The following is a 14,458-nucleotide window of genomic DNA, read 5'->3' on the forward strand; positions in this document are numbered from 1 at the left end:
AAGTTAATCTTTAAACCAATGTAAAATAGTTGTATCTTTTCTGAATTTTTATAATGAGTTTCTGTATTTGAATTTGGCGCTCTGCAATCTCAATGGATGTTGGCCAGGTGGGACGCTAGTGTCCCACATACCCTAGAGAGGTTAAATGACAGCTTTGCTGAGCAAATGTGTCTCCTAGAGGACAGGAAGGACAGGAAGCTTTTGTATAGATGATGGTTTCAGTTACCGCCCTCTCCCCCTCCTTCTCCTTCTCCTCAGAAACACAAACCAAGTGGCACGTTTCAGCGTCTCAGTCTGAGTGAGCAGCTGGTCGTGTCCAGAAAGAGAAAGCTGAGCACCAGCATTCAGTCTCTCCTTCAGTGCCTGAGGCATACCTATTAGAGGTCAACGATTATGCTTTTTCAACTCCAATACCGATTATTGGAGGACCAAAAAAAAGCAGATACCGATTAAAATCGGGCAATTTTTAAAATGTATTTATTCATTTGTAATAATGACAATTACAACATTACTGAATGAACACTTTTATTTTAACTTAATACATCAATAAAATCAATTTAGCCTCAAATAAATAATGAAACATGTTCAATTTGGTTTAAATAATGCAAAAACAAAGTGTTGGAGAAGAAAGTAAAAGTGCAATATGTGCCATGTAAAAAAGCTAACGTTTAAGTTCCTTGCTCAGAACATGAGGACATATGAAAGCTGGTGGTTCCTTTTAACATGAGTCTTCAATATTCCCAGGTAAGAAGTTTTAGGTTGTAGTTATTATAGGAATTATAGGACTATTTCTCTCTCTACCATTTGTATTTCATATACCTTTGACTATTGGATGTTCTTATAGGCACTTTAGTATTGCCAGTGTAACAGTATGGCTTCCATCCCTCTCCTCGCCCCTACCTGGGCTCAAACCAGGAACACATCGACAACAGCCACCCTCGAAGCATCATTACCCATCGCTCCACAAAAGCCGCGGCCCTTGCTGAGCAAGGGGAACAACTACTTCAAGGTCTCAGAGCGAGTGACGTCACCGATTGAACCGCTATTAGCGCGGCCCCGCTAACAAGCTAGCCATTTCACATTGTTTACACCAGCCCAATCTCGGGAGTTGATAGGCTTGAAGTGCTGCACGAAAGTGCTGTTTGAATGAATGCTTACGAGCCTGCTGCTGCCTACCACCGCTCAGTCTGACTGCTCTATCAAATATCAAATCATAGACTTAATTATAACATAACACAGAAATACGAGCCTTAGGTCATTAATATGGTAAATTCCGGAAACTATAATTTTGAAAACAAAAAGTTAATTCTTTCAGTGAAATACGGAACCGTTCCGTATTTTATCTAACGGGTGGCATCCATAAGTCTAAATATTCCTGTTACATTGCACAACCTTCAATGTTATGCCATAATAACGTAAAATTCTGGCAAATTAGTTCGCAACGAGCCAAACTGTTGCATATACCCTGACTCTGCGTGCAATGAATGCAATTTCCCTAGTTTAATATTGCCTGCAAACCTGGATTTCTTTTAACTAAATATGCAGGTTTAAAAAAGTATACTTCTGTGTATTGATTTTAAGAAAGGCATGGATGTTTATGGTTAGGTACATTCGTGCAACGATGGTGATTTTTTCGCAAATGCACCTTTGTTAAATCATCCCCCATTTGGGGAAGTTGGCTGCCTTTGTTAGGAAGAAATAGTCTTCACACAGTTCGCAACGAGCCAGGCGGCCCAAACGGCTGCATATACCCTGACTCTGCTGCACAGAATGCAAGAGAAGGGACACAATTTTCCAACTTAAAATACATTTATGTTAGCAGGCAATATTAACTAAATATGCAGGTTTAAAAAATATATAATATTTGTATTGATGTTAAGAAAGGCGTTGATGTTTATGGTTAGGTACACATTGGTGCAACGACAGTGCTTTTTTTTGCAAATGCGCTTGTTAAATCACCCGTTTGGCAAAGTGGCTATGATTCAATGATAAATTAACAGGCACTGCATCGATTATATGCAATGCAGGACAAGCTAAATAAACTATTAATATCATCAACCATGTGTAGTTAACTAGTGATTGTTAACATTTATTGTTTTTTATAAGATACGTTTAATGCTAGCTAGCGCCTTACCTTAGCTCCTTGCCGCAATCACATAACAGGTAATCAGCCCGCCACGCAGTCTCCTTGTGGAGTGCAATGTAATGGGCCATGATCGGTGTCCAAAAATGCAGATTACCGATTGTTAGGAAAACTTGAAATCGGCCCTAATTAAACGGCCATTCCAATTAATTGGTGATAAAATAATTGATATGTTTAAAGATAATGATTAAATAATTCTACCCTGAAACTTAACCATTAGGGATTATAGTTTATGTAGCATGTATAAGGAATAATTAAAGTATTAAACATAAGTCCAACTAGGTTGGACTGGGAGGGAGAGAAATGTGTGTGTTTGTGTGTGCCTAAGAAAATACTGAGAACAATTAAACTGTGGTTGACCCAACCTGGCAAGAACTCTGAGAAACTTATGATAGGACAGGGAGTACATCTCAAGGTTTCCCTAATCTCGGGGGAATGGAACTGTCGGCTGAGTAGTGATACACAGGGGTGAGAACTCTGGAGAAGGATAGAACTCACCTACTGTTTGTGTGTATGCATGTGCGTAGGATACCTACTGTTTGTGTGGAAGTATGTGCACAAGTATAAAATGGATGTCTTTGTATAATAGACTTGAGAATGCTCTCGTGAATACACATTTTGACTATTGTAAACTGGGAACTCTGTCCGTTTCATTTAAACCAGAACCTTACAAACTCGGTTGCAGACTGAGTAGATGAATTGAAATTTATGAACATTGATAACGAAATTCTCATAACAATTTGGTCCTTCGAGCCGGATTCCAATACCTGCCCCTGTCGTCCCGAAGTAACACTCCGAAAACTGTGCACCTGCGGTTCCTTGACCCAAAAATGAAAGACCTGTCCCCTGACATTGGGGTTCTATAACAGGCCGGTATATATCTAAGGTTGACAGAGACGGTGACGGAATCCAACTATCATTGCTTTTCCCATCCTACAAGAAAAAGATCAGTAAATCTTTATTCACGGATGTGGGGAATTGACGTTCGGGCTACATTTAGAGAAATATTTTTAATGATTGTTGTGTGGTTTGGACATTGATCTTTAGAATCCGATGGGCACACTGATCTGGTGACCTGTCTTTAGAATTTTGTGTAGAGAACCCTGATATAGGTAGTATTCTATGCAATTGGAAGACAGAAATTGGATGTAATAATAATAATATAATATATGCCATTTAGCAGACGCTTTTATCCAAAGAGACTTACAGTCATGTGTGCATACATTCTACGTAGAAGCCACCTAGGAAGGAAGAAGTCCCCAGTGACTCGTCTGAAATGACACGAGGTATCTGCAGTACCAATGTAAACTAGCTAATTTTGAGATCTAAGCGGAACCTGATCAAGAGTATATTAGTGAGTCTGGAATGACACGAGGTATCTGTGGCCACTACCAAATGCTATCTGTGGCCACTACCTATGTAAACTAACGGAAAGGAGGTATATACGTAGATTGTGAGAATATACCGTAGTAATGGATAAAGAAGTATGAATTTGAGAGACGTCTAGATGTAGGAAAATAACAATAAAGTAGATACATAAGACGTGTAGATAGTCGAGGGAAACAGCAGGTCGAGGGTTAGATACCTGGCTGTCTGAAGCCCGGAGAAGAAGGTAAGAAGGCAAGTATAATAGTATAATATACTGACTCACTGAATCGTTGCTGCTGGCAGCTACCGGCTTGGAGCAGCACTGAGGCAGACATCTCATTTACTTCTAAATCGAGTTAAGTCCTCTTTAGAGAGAGACCTTCAGAGCTAGTTCATCACACTAACTCCAGCAGGGTTCTATACACACTAAAAGTTGATGAAGTACCCGCAATAACTACTTTAACAGAGCCCTTTGGAAAGATGTGTCTTAGGAGAGAAGTCACAAGGCATGACAGTGTGACAAGCCAAACATTTAGGATAAAAATAGGGTGAAAGTTGATTTCCACCCACATTTTTCCCCATTAACCAAATGAGTAGTCACCTTGTCAGCTAAAAAGGAAGAGACAGACAAACAATGATACTATCCTAATTTGACACTTGCTGAGTAGATCTCAAGCAGCTTATAAATTATGAATAATTATCCTCATCAAGTATAGACCTAGTTGAAGTCTTCAACTTGAGTCAGGCACATTATTGACAAGTTGTGTTTAAGATGGGGGGTTTCTCCTAAGGCCCTACGTTTTGCTCGCCTGAGTGCCAGACTGTTTTTGCCATCATACCAACTCCTTGTCACTCGTCGTCATGCCAATGATTGTACAATCAGACCTAGAACCAGGCAAACAATAAGTGATGGTTCGATTGGGTGCATCTTCCAGGCATAATCATGCATGCAAGGTGTTATTAGTTATGTGATTGGGGCCCATGTGTCCCTCCCACTCTGGTGTCCGGTTTACCATTGTGCAATGCTGTATTTAGAGGGGCTTTGTCTAATGTCACTACTGGGGACAGCTGTGTGATCAGAGCTTTACAGGTCAACACTGTTCTGTGTTCAGATCCCAGAGTGATGGTTTTCTTAGAAACTCAAAAACAACTAAATGATTCATGTGTTCTGTGCACTAGGCTTATTTAGGTTATAGAAAAAACATGTTCAAATACATTTGATGTAGGCTAATCAAATGTGGTAGTAATATAGCCATATAATAATAATCCAGAGTGGCTAACTGAATAGGGGGATAAAAATAACATTTTGTGCACTTTTTTTTGGTGCTCCCTTTATAAATGCATCTTGGTCTTACCCATGATGGCAAATCAGAAGCTGTCAGACTTTGTTTGACAGTTCTCTCCTCCTGTTCAAAGAACGCCAAGGCTCTGTACAGTCGGGTGTTCTTGCATCCTGTGTTTCTCCTCCACCAGAAAAATATTACAAGTCCTATTAAGAGCCAACTGAAACTGAATTCAAAATATCCCAAAACATATATGGGAAAAATGAGCACGAATGTCTTTGTAAACTGAATCCATGTCTGAGTTAGTTCACCGACGGAAGACCCAGACTTGTCATCGCCGGTGTCTGCCGGTGGAAATACGTTTGTATTGGGGCCGGTGTTAACCGGGCTCGGTGTGTTTTGTCCATCCTCCTTTGATCCAACGGAGCTCCCATTATGTGCATGGGCGCTTCGTACAGCCGTCATACTGTCTATTGACATTCGTTTCTTTGCGCCCACAGTTTTGATGGGATGTTGGAGTAAAGGCCTTAACAACAGAACCTTCTTCTATTCTTTATTAAACTGTCACCAATGTTAAACCTCATGCGCGGAGAGCGCGCAGAGCCTCTCGGAGTCAACCCCAGATTGCGCTCACGTTAGTTCAACCGCATCTGAGCCCATTTTGCCCTGGAAAAAGTGGGCATTGATTATTCTTCCACGCTGCAATAAAGTATACGCGCAACCATCTCATTTGCCTAATTTTCTTGTCTCATTCTTCAATATTATCACGCTGCTTCCCTCATACCACGCAGAGTCCGGATAGTCCTCCACTTGCAATAACCTACAGCAGCCGCACTCTTTCAACGCACTCCTCTCCCAGCGCACGTTTGCGTTCTGTACTACTTCAGGGTCGTCACGAGCTTCTACCAATCTCTTTCCACAAAGTCATAACCCCCGCCCATTTCTACACTCAGCTGAGTGATTTAAAAAAAGACATCCGTGTGTCTAATTAGGGATGACAGGTGGTGTTACTTTTCATCCAATCCCAGTGTTGGCAAAACATGATTTGTGTAAAAAAAAATCCAAGACATTTTGTGTCAATCCCTGCAGTTAATGTGTTAAATGTGGAAAACTATACAACACACCCAAGATGTGTTAGATTATTAACCAATCACATTCAGCTAGTGGAAACCCTCCTTCAAGGAACTGTAGGTCAAGGAATAGCTTCATGTGACACAAAATCGCCACCCCATGCCCAACATCTGTAGAGACCACTACATATTTCAGGAATAGCAACATTCTCTAGTCTCATCATCTCTGTCACACATCAATAAAAACTTTGAATAGCTTTCAGTGTGATCAATGCAGTACCTCTGCCTAATAATCACCATCATCATTTTAACTGACTGGCTCCCAGGCTACACTAAACAAAACTATTAAATACAGATTGCAATTTTTAATAAATAATGAAAGGCTTCCCGATAGAAATGGAATTGAGTAATCTAAGAATTTAGTCATTCTATTTCTATGGACTGAACTGTGTATCCATGGTGATTTGTTCTTTCTTGCAGAAATTGCTATTTGATCGATTAAAGAGCCTGTTGTCAAGGGAACATGACACATTTACCTTAGTTTCAGTGCGATTGTGCAATCGAAATCTGTTGCCATGGCACTGGATAATGTCAACACAAGTTTGGAATCTTTATTTCTGAACTCAGTTGAATTTTTCACAAGGAAGAACATACAGGCAATAACATGCATCCTGAGAAGGTAAACTGGTGACTAGATACACAACATTTGTACACATGTTTGTACACAACTCTTTTGTTAGTGGTTATAACGTTACACCAATATTCTTTGCAGCAAAGCCAGTCTTTGTTATTGCTGTGTGTGTTGTCAATGAGAATAATATTGTATTAGCTACTTGTCGAATTATGAAGAAAATAAGGGGCAGCATGATAGGGGCAGCATGATAAGGGGAGCTAAACATGTTATGATAACCTTGTCCCCCAGGGCTTCTCGAGTGGCACAGTGGTCTAAGACACTGCATCGCACTGCTAGCTGTGCCACTAGAGATCCTGGTTCGAGTCCAGGCTCTGTCCAAGCTCTGCGCACAATAGGCCCCGCGTCGTCCGGGTTAGGGGAGGGTTTGGCCCTTCGTGCATTAGCGACTCCTGTGGCGGGCCTGGTGCAATGCACGCAGCCACAGTCACCAGGTGTACAGTGTTTCTTCTGACAAGTTGGTGCGGCTGGCTTCCGGGGTAAGCGGGCATTGTGTCAGGAAGCAATGCAGCTTGGCTGGGTTGTGCTTCGAAGGATGCACGGCTCTCGACCGTCGCCTCTCCCAAGTCTGTACGGGAGTTGCAAAGATGAGACAAGACTGTAACTATCAATTGGATACAATGAAATTGGGGAGAATAAGGGGTTAAAATACATTGTCCCGATTGTATCAAGTGCAATGTCGGGTGGAGGACATGATGAAGACTATGGGAGAGATGAACATGAGAAGACACAGGACTGAGGAGGTCGTGGACCGACACCAAAGAGTGAGGCCAAAAGAGAGAGAGTGCCTGTGAGAGGTCAAAACCCAGAGACAGAGAAGGACAGATGGAAAGACGACTCGCAAGAAAGGACAGGCAAAAGGGAGGAGAGAGACAAAGAAAGGAGAAGAGAGAGCAAGATGGGGTTAAAGGCACATACAATGACAAGTACGGGGATAGGAACAGACAGTCAGGGCAAACTACAGGGAGAGAGTAAAGGCAGGAGAAATGGGTAAGGAGGGGACAAGGGAGAGGGAAAGAGATGAGCCGTATGAGAATGATAAAAAGAAGGAGAAGGAGAGAGAAACAGGTGAGGGACAGGAAGCGAAGGTCTGAGAGATGAGGAGAGGGGGGAGAGACAGGGATAAAGACCATGATCGTGAGAAGAGAGAAACATAATGAGGGAGCATCTGAAAGAGAGAATGCTACAAAGATGGAGTAGCAGAGAGTAGCAGACAGAAAAAAAATACACAGACAGAGCATTCAGGACAAAAGGAGGACAAAGGTAAAGTTATGATTACTTAATCATTTATTTAACTAGGCAAGGGGAAACTTCACCCCAGAGTGTGTGAGCCAGCGACAACAAAAATATTAAATGACTATGATTAGTGAGGTAGTACTTTTTGTTGTTTTTTGCATCTTGATTTCAGAATACAGGGAGCAACATAGAAAATAAGAGGAGAAAGTAAGGAGACACAAAGATAGAGTACAACACATAAGAGTCTTCAATATTGTCCAAACAGTTTTTTCCCCCAAAAAAATTGAATGTTAGATAACAACACACAAACAAAGCCTGACTGGCTCTGCTGGCTCACACTCTGGGGTGAAGTTTCCCCTACACTGAAAAAAATAAAGCTTATTATATGGTTCTTTCTGACGTTGTGTCTATAGTTCTTCAGAATTCCAAAAGGTTCTTGAAATATATGGAAGCATGCAGCTGTGTCCCTTTCATAGCACACAGCAAATTCATCAGTTTTAACTAGTCTTGCTGTCACGGTCGTCTTCCTGGAAGGAATAAGTGGACCAAAGTGCAGCGTGGGGAGTGAACATTTTCCTTTCAAAATGTCACCAACAAATGAAACCACAACGCTGACAGGTCATTAGTGCCACCAACAAAGTTAACTACCCACAACAAAAGGAGTGTAAAAGGGCTACCTAAGTATGGTTCACAATTAGAGACAACGATAGACAGCTGTCCCTGATTGAGAACCATACCCGGCCAAAACATAGAAACACAAAATCATAGAAAACTTAACATAGAATGCCCACCCCAAATCACACCCTGACCAAACCAAATAGAGACAATATAAGGTCTGACAAGGTGTGACACTTGCTTTTCAGTGTAACATTTCTAGTGTTGATTAAAGAGTTAAATTAGCCCTGTAAATAATTAAATTACCACTCAGTAGTGTTAAATATCCCCAGTGTTGGTGCTAATAACCAGAGTTGAACCAAAACCACTCTCATCATTATTATATTTCCCAGCATGCTCTATTGAAGGCAGATTTTTTTTAAATTGCATTGATTGATTCATTAATCTTATGCTACTCACATATAAATATATTTTTTCTAAACTATTCCAGTCTGTTACTTGGAGTTTGATGTTAAAAAGTTAATCTCATATCATAGTCTTCTCAACCCTAGCAGTCATTCTGAATGCAGGTTGCAGGTGAATAGAAATTCCATATGTTGCATATCCCCACTGGCTGGATTCCAAAAGGAATTTAACATCACTTTGAAAGCCAGCATAATGTGACATGCAGGCCTGATGTGGCCTGTAAAACTGTCTGCTTCAGGCCACTTTATTAGGGAAAATCTAGGCCCTATGAACTACTATACAAAATGTATTGTCTTCAAGAACACCATTTATATGATCATCTTCACATCTTCACTTAGGATTTCACTTGGTTAAGGCCACAAAATTGAAAATGAGTGCATGCAACAACTATATCTCTGTCACTAGTAAACACAGTCATGGGTGGTACAGGCAAATCAAAAATGTACTTTAAAAGGCACCCTGGGAAATATGTGAATAAAAACCCTAAATTCTTAAAATAACCATTCCATTTATTGTTCCCCTATGTCAGGGCTGTCAAACTCATTCCATGTTTTTTCCTTTCAATTAAGACCTAGACAACTAGGTGAGGGGAGTTCTTTACTAATTAGTGACCTTAATTCATCAATCAATTACAAGGGAGGAGCGAAAACCCACAGCCACTCGACTCTCCGTGGACTGAGTTTGACAGGTGTCCTATGGCATCGCTCTCAATAACCTTATTTGGTTCCATCATGCACCTTTATTTTTTGAGTATAGGTACAGATCTAGGATAATCTTCCTCTCCCCCAATCCTAACCTTAACCATTAGTGGGGGAAATGCAAAACTGACCCAAGATCAGCATCTAGGCTAGGGGCAACTTCACCCTACAGACTGCTGGCTCACATCCTGGGGTATATTTGTGTTACAGGATGCAGGTGAAAGTCAGAGACATGATGGTGAATCCAGAGAAGAGGAGCAAGTGCACAGGGAACATAAGGGGTTGGACAGAGAGAGGGAGGAAGAGAGGGGTAAACGTCGAGAGAGGAGGCACAGAGAAGGAGCTGACCCTGAGAGGGATCCCAAAGAACAGACCAGCGCCAAGAAATCATCATCCTCTGACCTCAGAGTTCAAAAGGAAAAGACAGAACCTGTTAAAGCTAAGGTTAGTATCACTCCAAAGTCAAGTCCGAGTTTATTCAAAGTGCATATTAAATTGTAATTTATAAAACACATTTTACATAATCAAAAAGAAAACATGAATATAGGGAAAAGGAGAAAGTGAATATGGAGATATCAACAAGTCATTAACAGTCCCTCTCCCTTTTCAATAGACACTCCTCATATAAAGTATATTGGTTTTCATGACTCTGTTTTCCTTTGTGTTCCCTTTGTGTTCCAGGAAGTAGTGATGCGATCTGAGTCACCCTCGAGGTCTAGTCAGAAACAATGAAGTGACACAGAGGAGCCCATAACACTTGATAATGGGGGTTTTCCCTCATGGCCATATCTGTCTGTCGTCAACCCTTCAGCTAGCATGAGAATAGAGCATGGCTATTTATGAAGACCAGGACCATTGTGTGTTGAAATCGGGAGTGTCGAAATGGATTGAGGCATTTGGTATTGATTTCAGTGCATCTAACATCAGATAGGTGGACCAACATTGTCTATAGACATACAGCATTGTGTTCTCTACTCTTTCCTGATATTTTTCCTTTGTTCACTGGCAAATGTTTGCAATGGCACCTTCTGTTGGTGGCTTCATTGCTTTGCTTGCCTTCACTTGCTCCTGCTTGTTGCATGGTAATGTTCACATGGATACCCTTTTTACTGTAAACACTGTGTATTTGTCTGTGTACTTTCATTTAGGAAAAGTTTTGCAGAATCAGTGGAAAAAATACACCCCAGAACGACCAGTTGAAGAATGGCGTGATTATGATGGCCCAGAGGGTGGTTGTGTATGGTGTGTTGCATAAGTTTGGTGATTTCAAATGGTCACACCCATACTGACCAGGCCACACCCCACAACACCCACAAAATGAGAGCAAACGTACCGAAAAGTAAGAATAAGCACCGTTTTGGGGAAACATGTCATTTAGTACAAACCGCCACGCAAAGTAGTTAATGCTGAACAAAACTGAATGCAGATTGGCTATGCTTGAATTGCCCGGCCAATGTTGTTCTTCAAAGAGCATTTTAAAATAATGTTTAAATACTGTAGGTATGTGATCATATATTGTATTACTTGTGGGGCACCGCTAAGTGAGCATAATAATTAGCTTTTTATTTTTACTGAATCGATGGCCTGCATCTGATGGTCAGTCTGAGGGGAGGGAGCAGTGGTGAGGCTAGCTTCACCTAACTCACCCCGCCTTCCCCCCTCCTTCCCTCCGCTTAGAAAAGGGGACACAGTCTTCCAGCTGATTGTGGAACTAAAGTAGCACTGCATTATTTCTGCCTCGTGCACCATTTCCCGTTGTTGCAGCAGTTATTGCAGTTATTTGCAGCAGTTATAGCAGTTATTTGCAGCAGTTATAGTAGTTATTTGCTGTATTCGTTGCGTCTCCCTCTAGTCCAACTAAAACATTTTCCGACTAGATAGAACTGACAACGGGGGCGGAGATGCAATCTACTGCAGAGAGAGCCTGCAGAGTTCTTGTCAGGATTTGGCCAGGGTTGTTCCAGTTTTTGGTCACTAGATGCCCCCATTGTGCCTTTTGACCTTTTGTTTTCCCTTGATCCCCATTATTATTTGCACCTGTGCATCGTTTCCCCTGATTGTATTTAAACCCTTTGTTTTCCTCAGTTCTTTGCTCTGTGTTTGTATGTTAGCACCCAGCCCTAGTACTCTGTGAACTCTTGTTGATCCCGGTGGACTCTTGTGGAATTCTGTTTTTTTTGTTCTTGTTTGTTTGTTTTTGAGTATCTTTTGAGGCTTTTTGTGCTTTACCTTCCACCTTGTGGCTTTACCTTTTGTCTTGGAGGATTACCTTTGTTCTTGTGGAATTCCTTTTGAGGTTGTGGAGTTACATGTTTTCCTGAAGAACTTCACTTTTTACTTCATTAAATACACCGTCTCAAGTACTGCTGTGTCTGCCTCATCTTCTGGGTTCTGCCGACTATTCATGGCTCAGTTGGTTAAGTGACTATTTCTCACTCCGAAGACCTGGGTTCGTAACCGGGTCCTGACAGTTCTGTCATACTATCCATGTCTGTGCCCAAACAATTTGAGCTTCTGCTTTTAAAAATCCACCTTTCCAGAAACAAGTCTCTCACCGTTGCTGCTTCTTATAGACCCCCCTCAGCCCCCAGCTGTGCCCTGGACACCATATGTGAATTGATTGCCCTCCCATCTATCTTCAGAGTTCGTACTGTTAGGTGACCTAAACAGGGATATGCTTAACACCCCGGCCGTCCTACAATCTAAGCTTGATGCCCTCAATCTCACACAAATTATTAAGGAACCTACCAGGTACAGCCCTAAATCTGTAACCATGGGCACCCTCTTAGATATCATCCTGACCAACTTGCCCTCTAAATACACCTCTGCTATCTTCAACCAGGATCTCAGTGATCATTGCCTGCGTGCGTAATGGGTCCGCGGTCAAACGACCACCCCTCATCACTGTCAAACGCTCCCTAAAACACTTCAGTGAGCAGGCCTTTCTAATTGACCTGTGGCGGGTATCCTGGAAGGATATAGACCTCATCCCGTCAGTAGAGCATACCTGGTTGCTCATTAAAAGTGCTTTACTCGCCATCTTAAAAAAGCAGATATAGCCTTTGGTTCACCCCAGACTTGACTGCCCTTGACCAACACAAAACATCCTGTGGCGTTCTGCATTAGCATCAAATAGCCCCCACAATATGCAACTTTTCAGGGAAGTCAGGAACCAATGTACACAGTCAGTTAGGAAAGCTAAGGCTAGCTTTTTCAAACAGAAATGTGCATCCTGTAGCACTAATTCCAAAAAGTTTTGAGACAATGTAAAGTCCATGGAGAATAAGAGCACCTCCTCCCAGCTGCCCACTTCACTGAGGCTAGGAAAATCTGCCACCATCGATAAATCTACGATAATCGAGAATTTCAAGAAGCATATTTCTACGTCTGGACCTGCTTTCCATCTGGCTACCCCTGGCCGGTCAACAGCCCTGCACCCCCTGCAGAAACTTTTCCCAAGCCCCCCCCCTGCTTCTTCTTCACCCAAATCCAGACAGCTAATGTTCTGAAAGAGCTGCAAAATCTGGATCCCTACAAATCAACCCCTATTAATGGCCTGTTCAACCTCTCGTTGGTATCGTCTGAGATCCCCAAAGACTGGAAAGCTGCCGCAGTCATCCATCCCTCTTCAAAGGGGGAGACACTCTAGACCCAAACTGTTATAGACCTATATCCATCCTGCCCTGCCTTTCTAAAATCTTTAAAAGCCAAGTCAACAAACAGATCACAGACCATTTCTAATCCCACAGTACCTTCTCTACTATGCAATCTGGTTTCCGAGCTGGTCATGGGTGCACCTCAGCCACGCTCAAGGTCCTAAACGATATCATAACTGCCATCAATAAAAGACAGTACTGTGCTGCCTTCTTCATCGACCTGGCCAAGGCTTTCGACTCTGTCAATCACCGCATTCTTATTGGCAGACTCAATAGCCTTGGTTCTTAAATGACTGCCTCGCCTGGTTCACCAACTACTTCTCAGACAGAGTTCAGTGTGTCAAATCGGAGGGCCTGTTGTTCAGACCTCTGGCAGTCTCTACGGGGGTGCCACAGTGTTCAAATCTCGGGCCGACTCTTTTCTCTGTATATATCAATGATGTCACTCTGGTGATTCTCTGATCCACCTCTACGCAGACGACACCATTCTGTGTACATCTGGCCCTTCTTTGGACACTGTTAACAAACCTCCAAACGAGCTTCAATGTCATACAATACTCCTTCTGTGGCCTCCAACTGCTCTTAAATGCAAGTCAAATTAAAAGCATGCTCTTCAACCGATCACTGACCCCACCCGTCTAGCATCACTTCTCTGGACGGTTCTGAATTCAACTATGTGGACAACTACAAATACCTAGGTGTCTGGTTAAACTGTAAACTCTCCTTCCAGACTCACAATGCTAATGGTTTTCTTCTTCAGGGGATCTTCCACAGTGGTGACACAAAGGCCCCTGAAAGACTGGGGCCGGCACCGAAATTGGAATCGGTACCCCTCGAGCATTGTGGACAACACCCAGAGGAGGCCACACCCTTCTCCCACTTTGCCCTTTGAGACTGGGAGAAGCGGCCGGGGAAGGGTGTGTCAGGGGTCCTGCCAGGGCCCGCCTCTCCTCTGGCGCTCCGAGTGCCTGGGTCTCCCATGCACGTCCCTATGGCGGTGACAGTTTACAAGTTGTTGCTCCACTGCACGCTGTGCCCCTTCCCGCTGTTATCCCTCAGTGCGAGGCGATGGGGCAGGAGAGGGACCCCACCGTCATTTGGTTGCAAGTGGATGGCCATGCCTTGGACCTGGGACCTGAGGAGGCGGCATGAACCGTTTCAGTCTCTCCCGGGCCGTACGTACCTTATCGGTCTGCTCCAGAATGTCATCAACCCCTGGGCCAAATGTCAGGT

At 42.7% G+C, this 14,458-nt stretch overlaps 1 protein-coding gene across 2 annotated transcripts in view; it reads right to left on the bottom strand.

Annotated features, from left to right (window-relative positions):
• LOC123991108 (extended synaptotagmin-2-like) overlaps positions 1-5,659 on the bottom strand; it is a 47,150-nt gene extending 41,491 nt beyond the window's left edge. For both annotated transcript variants that reach the window (XM_046292320.1, XM_046292319.1), the window contains exon 1: positions 4,867-5,659. In XM_046292320.1, the coding sequence (XP_046148276.1) occupies positions 4,867-5,274 (408 nt within the window). In that variant the 5' untranslated portion in view covers positions 5,275-5,659. The remainder of the gene's footprint in view (positions 1-4,866) is intronic.
• Between the last annotated feature and the right edge of the window lie 8,799 nt (positions 5,660-14,458).

This window comes from Oncorhynchus gorbuscha, linkage group LG12 (genome assembly GCF_021184085.1).
Source record: "Oncorhynchus gorbuscha isolate QuinsamMale2020 ecotype Even-year linkage group LG12, OgorEven_v1.0, whole genome shotgun sequence".
Classification (NCBI taxonomy): Eukaryota; Metazoa; Chordata; class Actinopteri; order Salmoniformes; family Salmonidae; genus Oncorhynchus; species Oncorhynchus gorbuscha.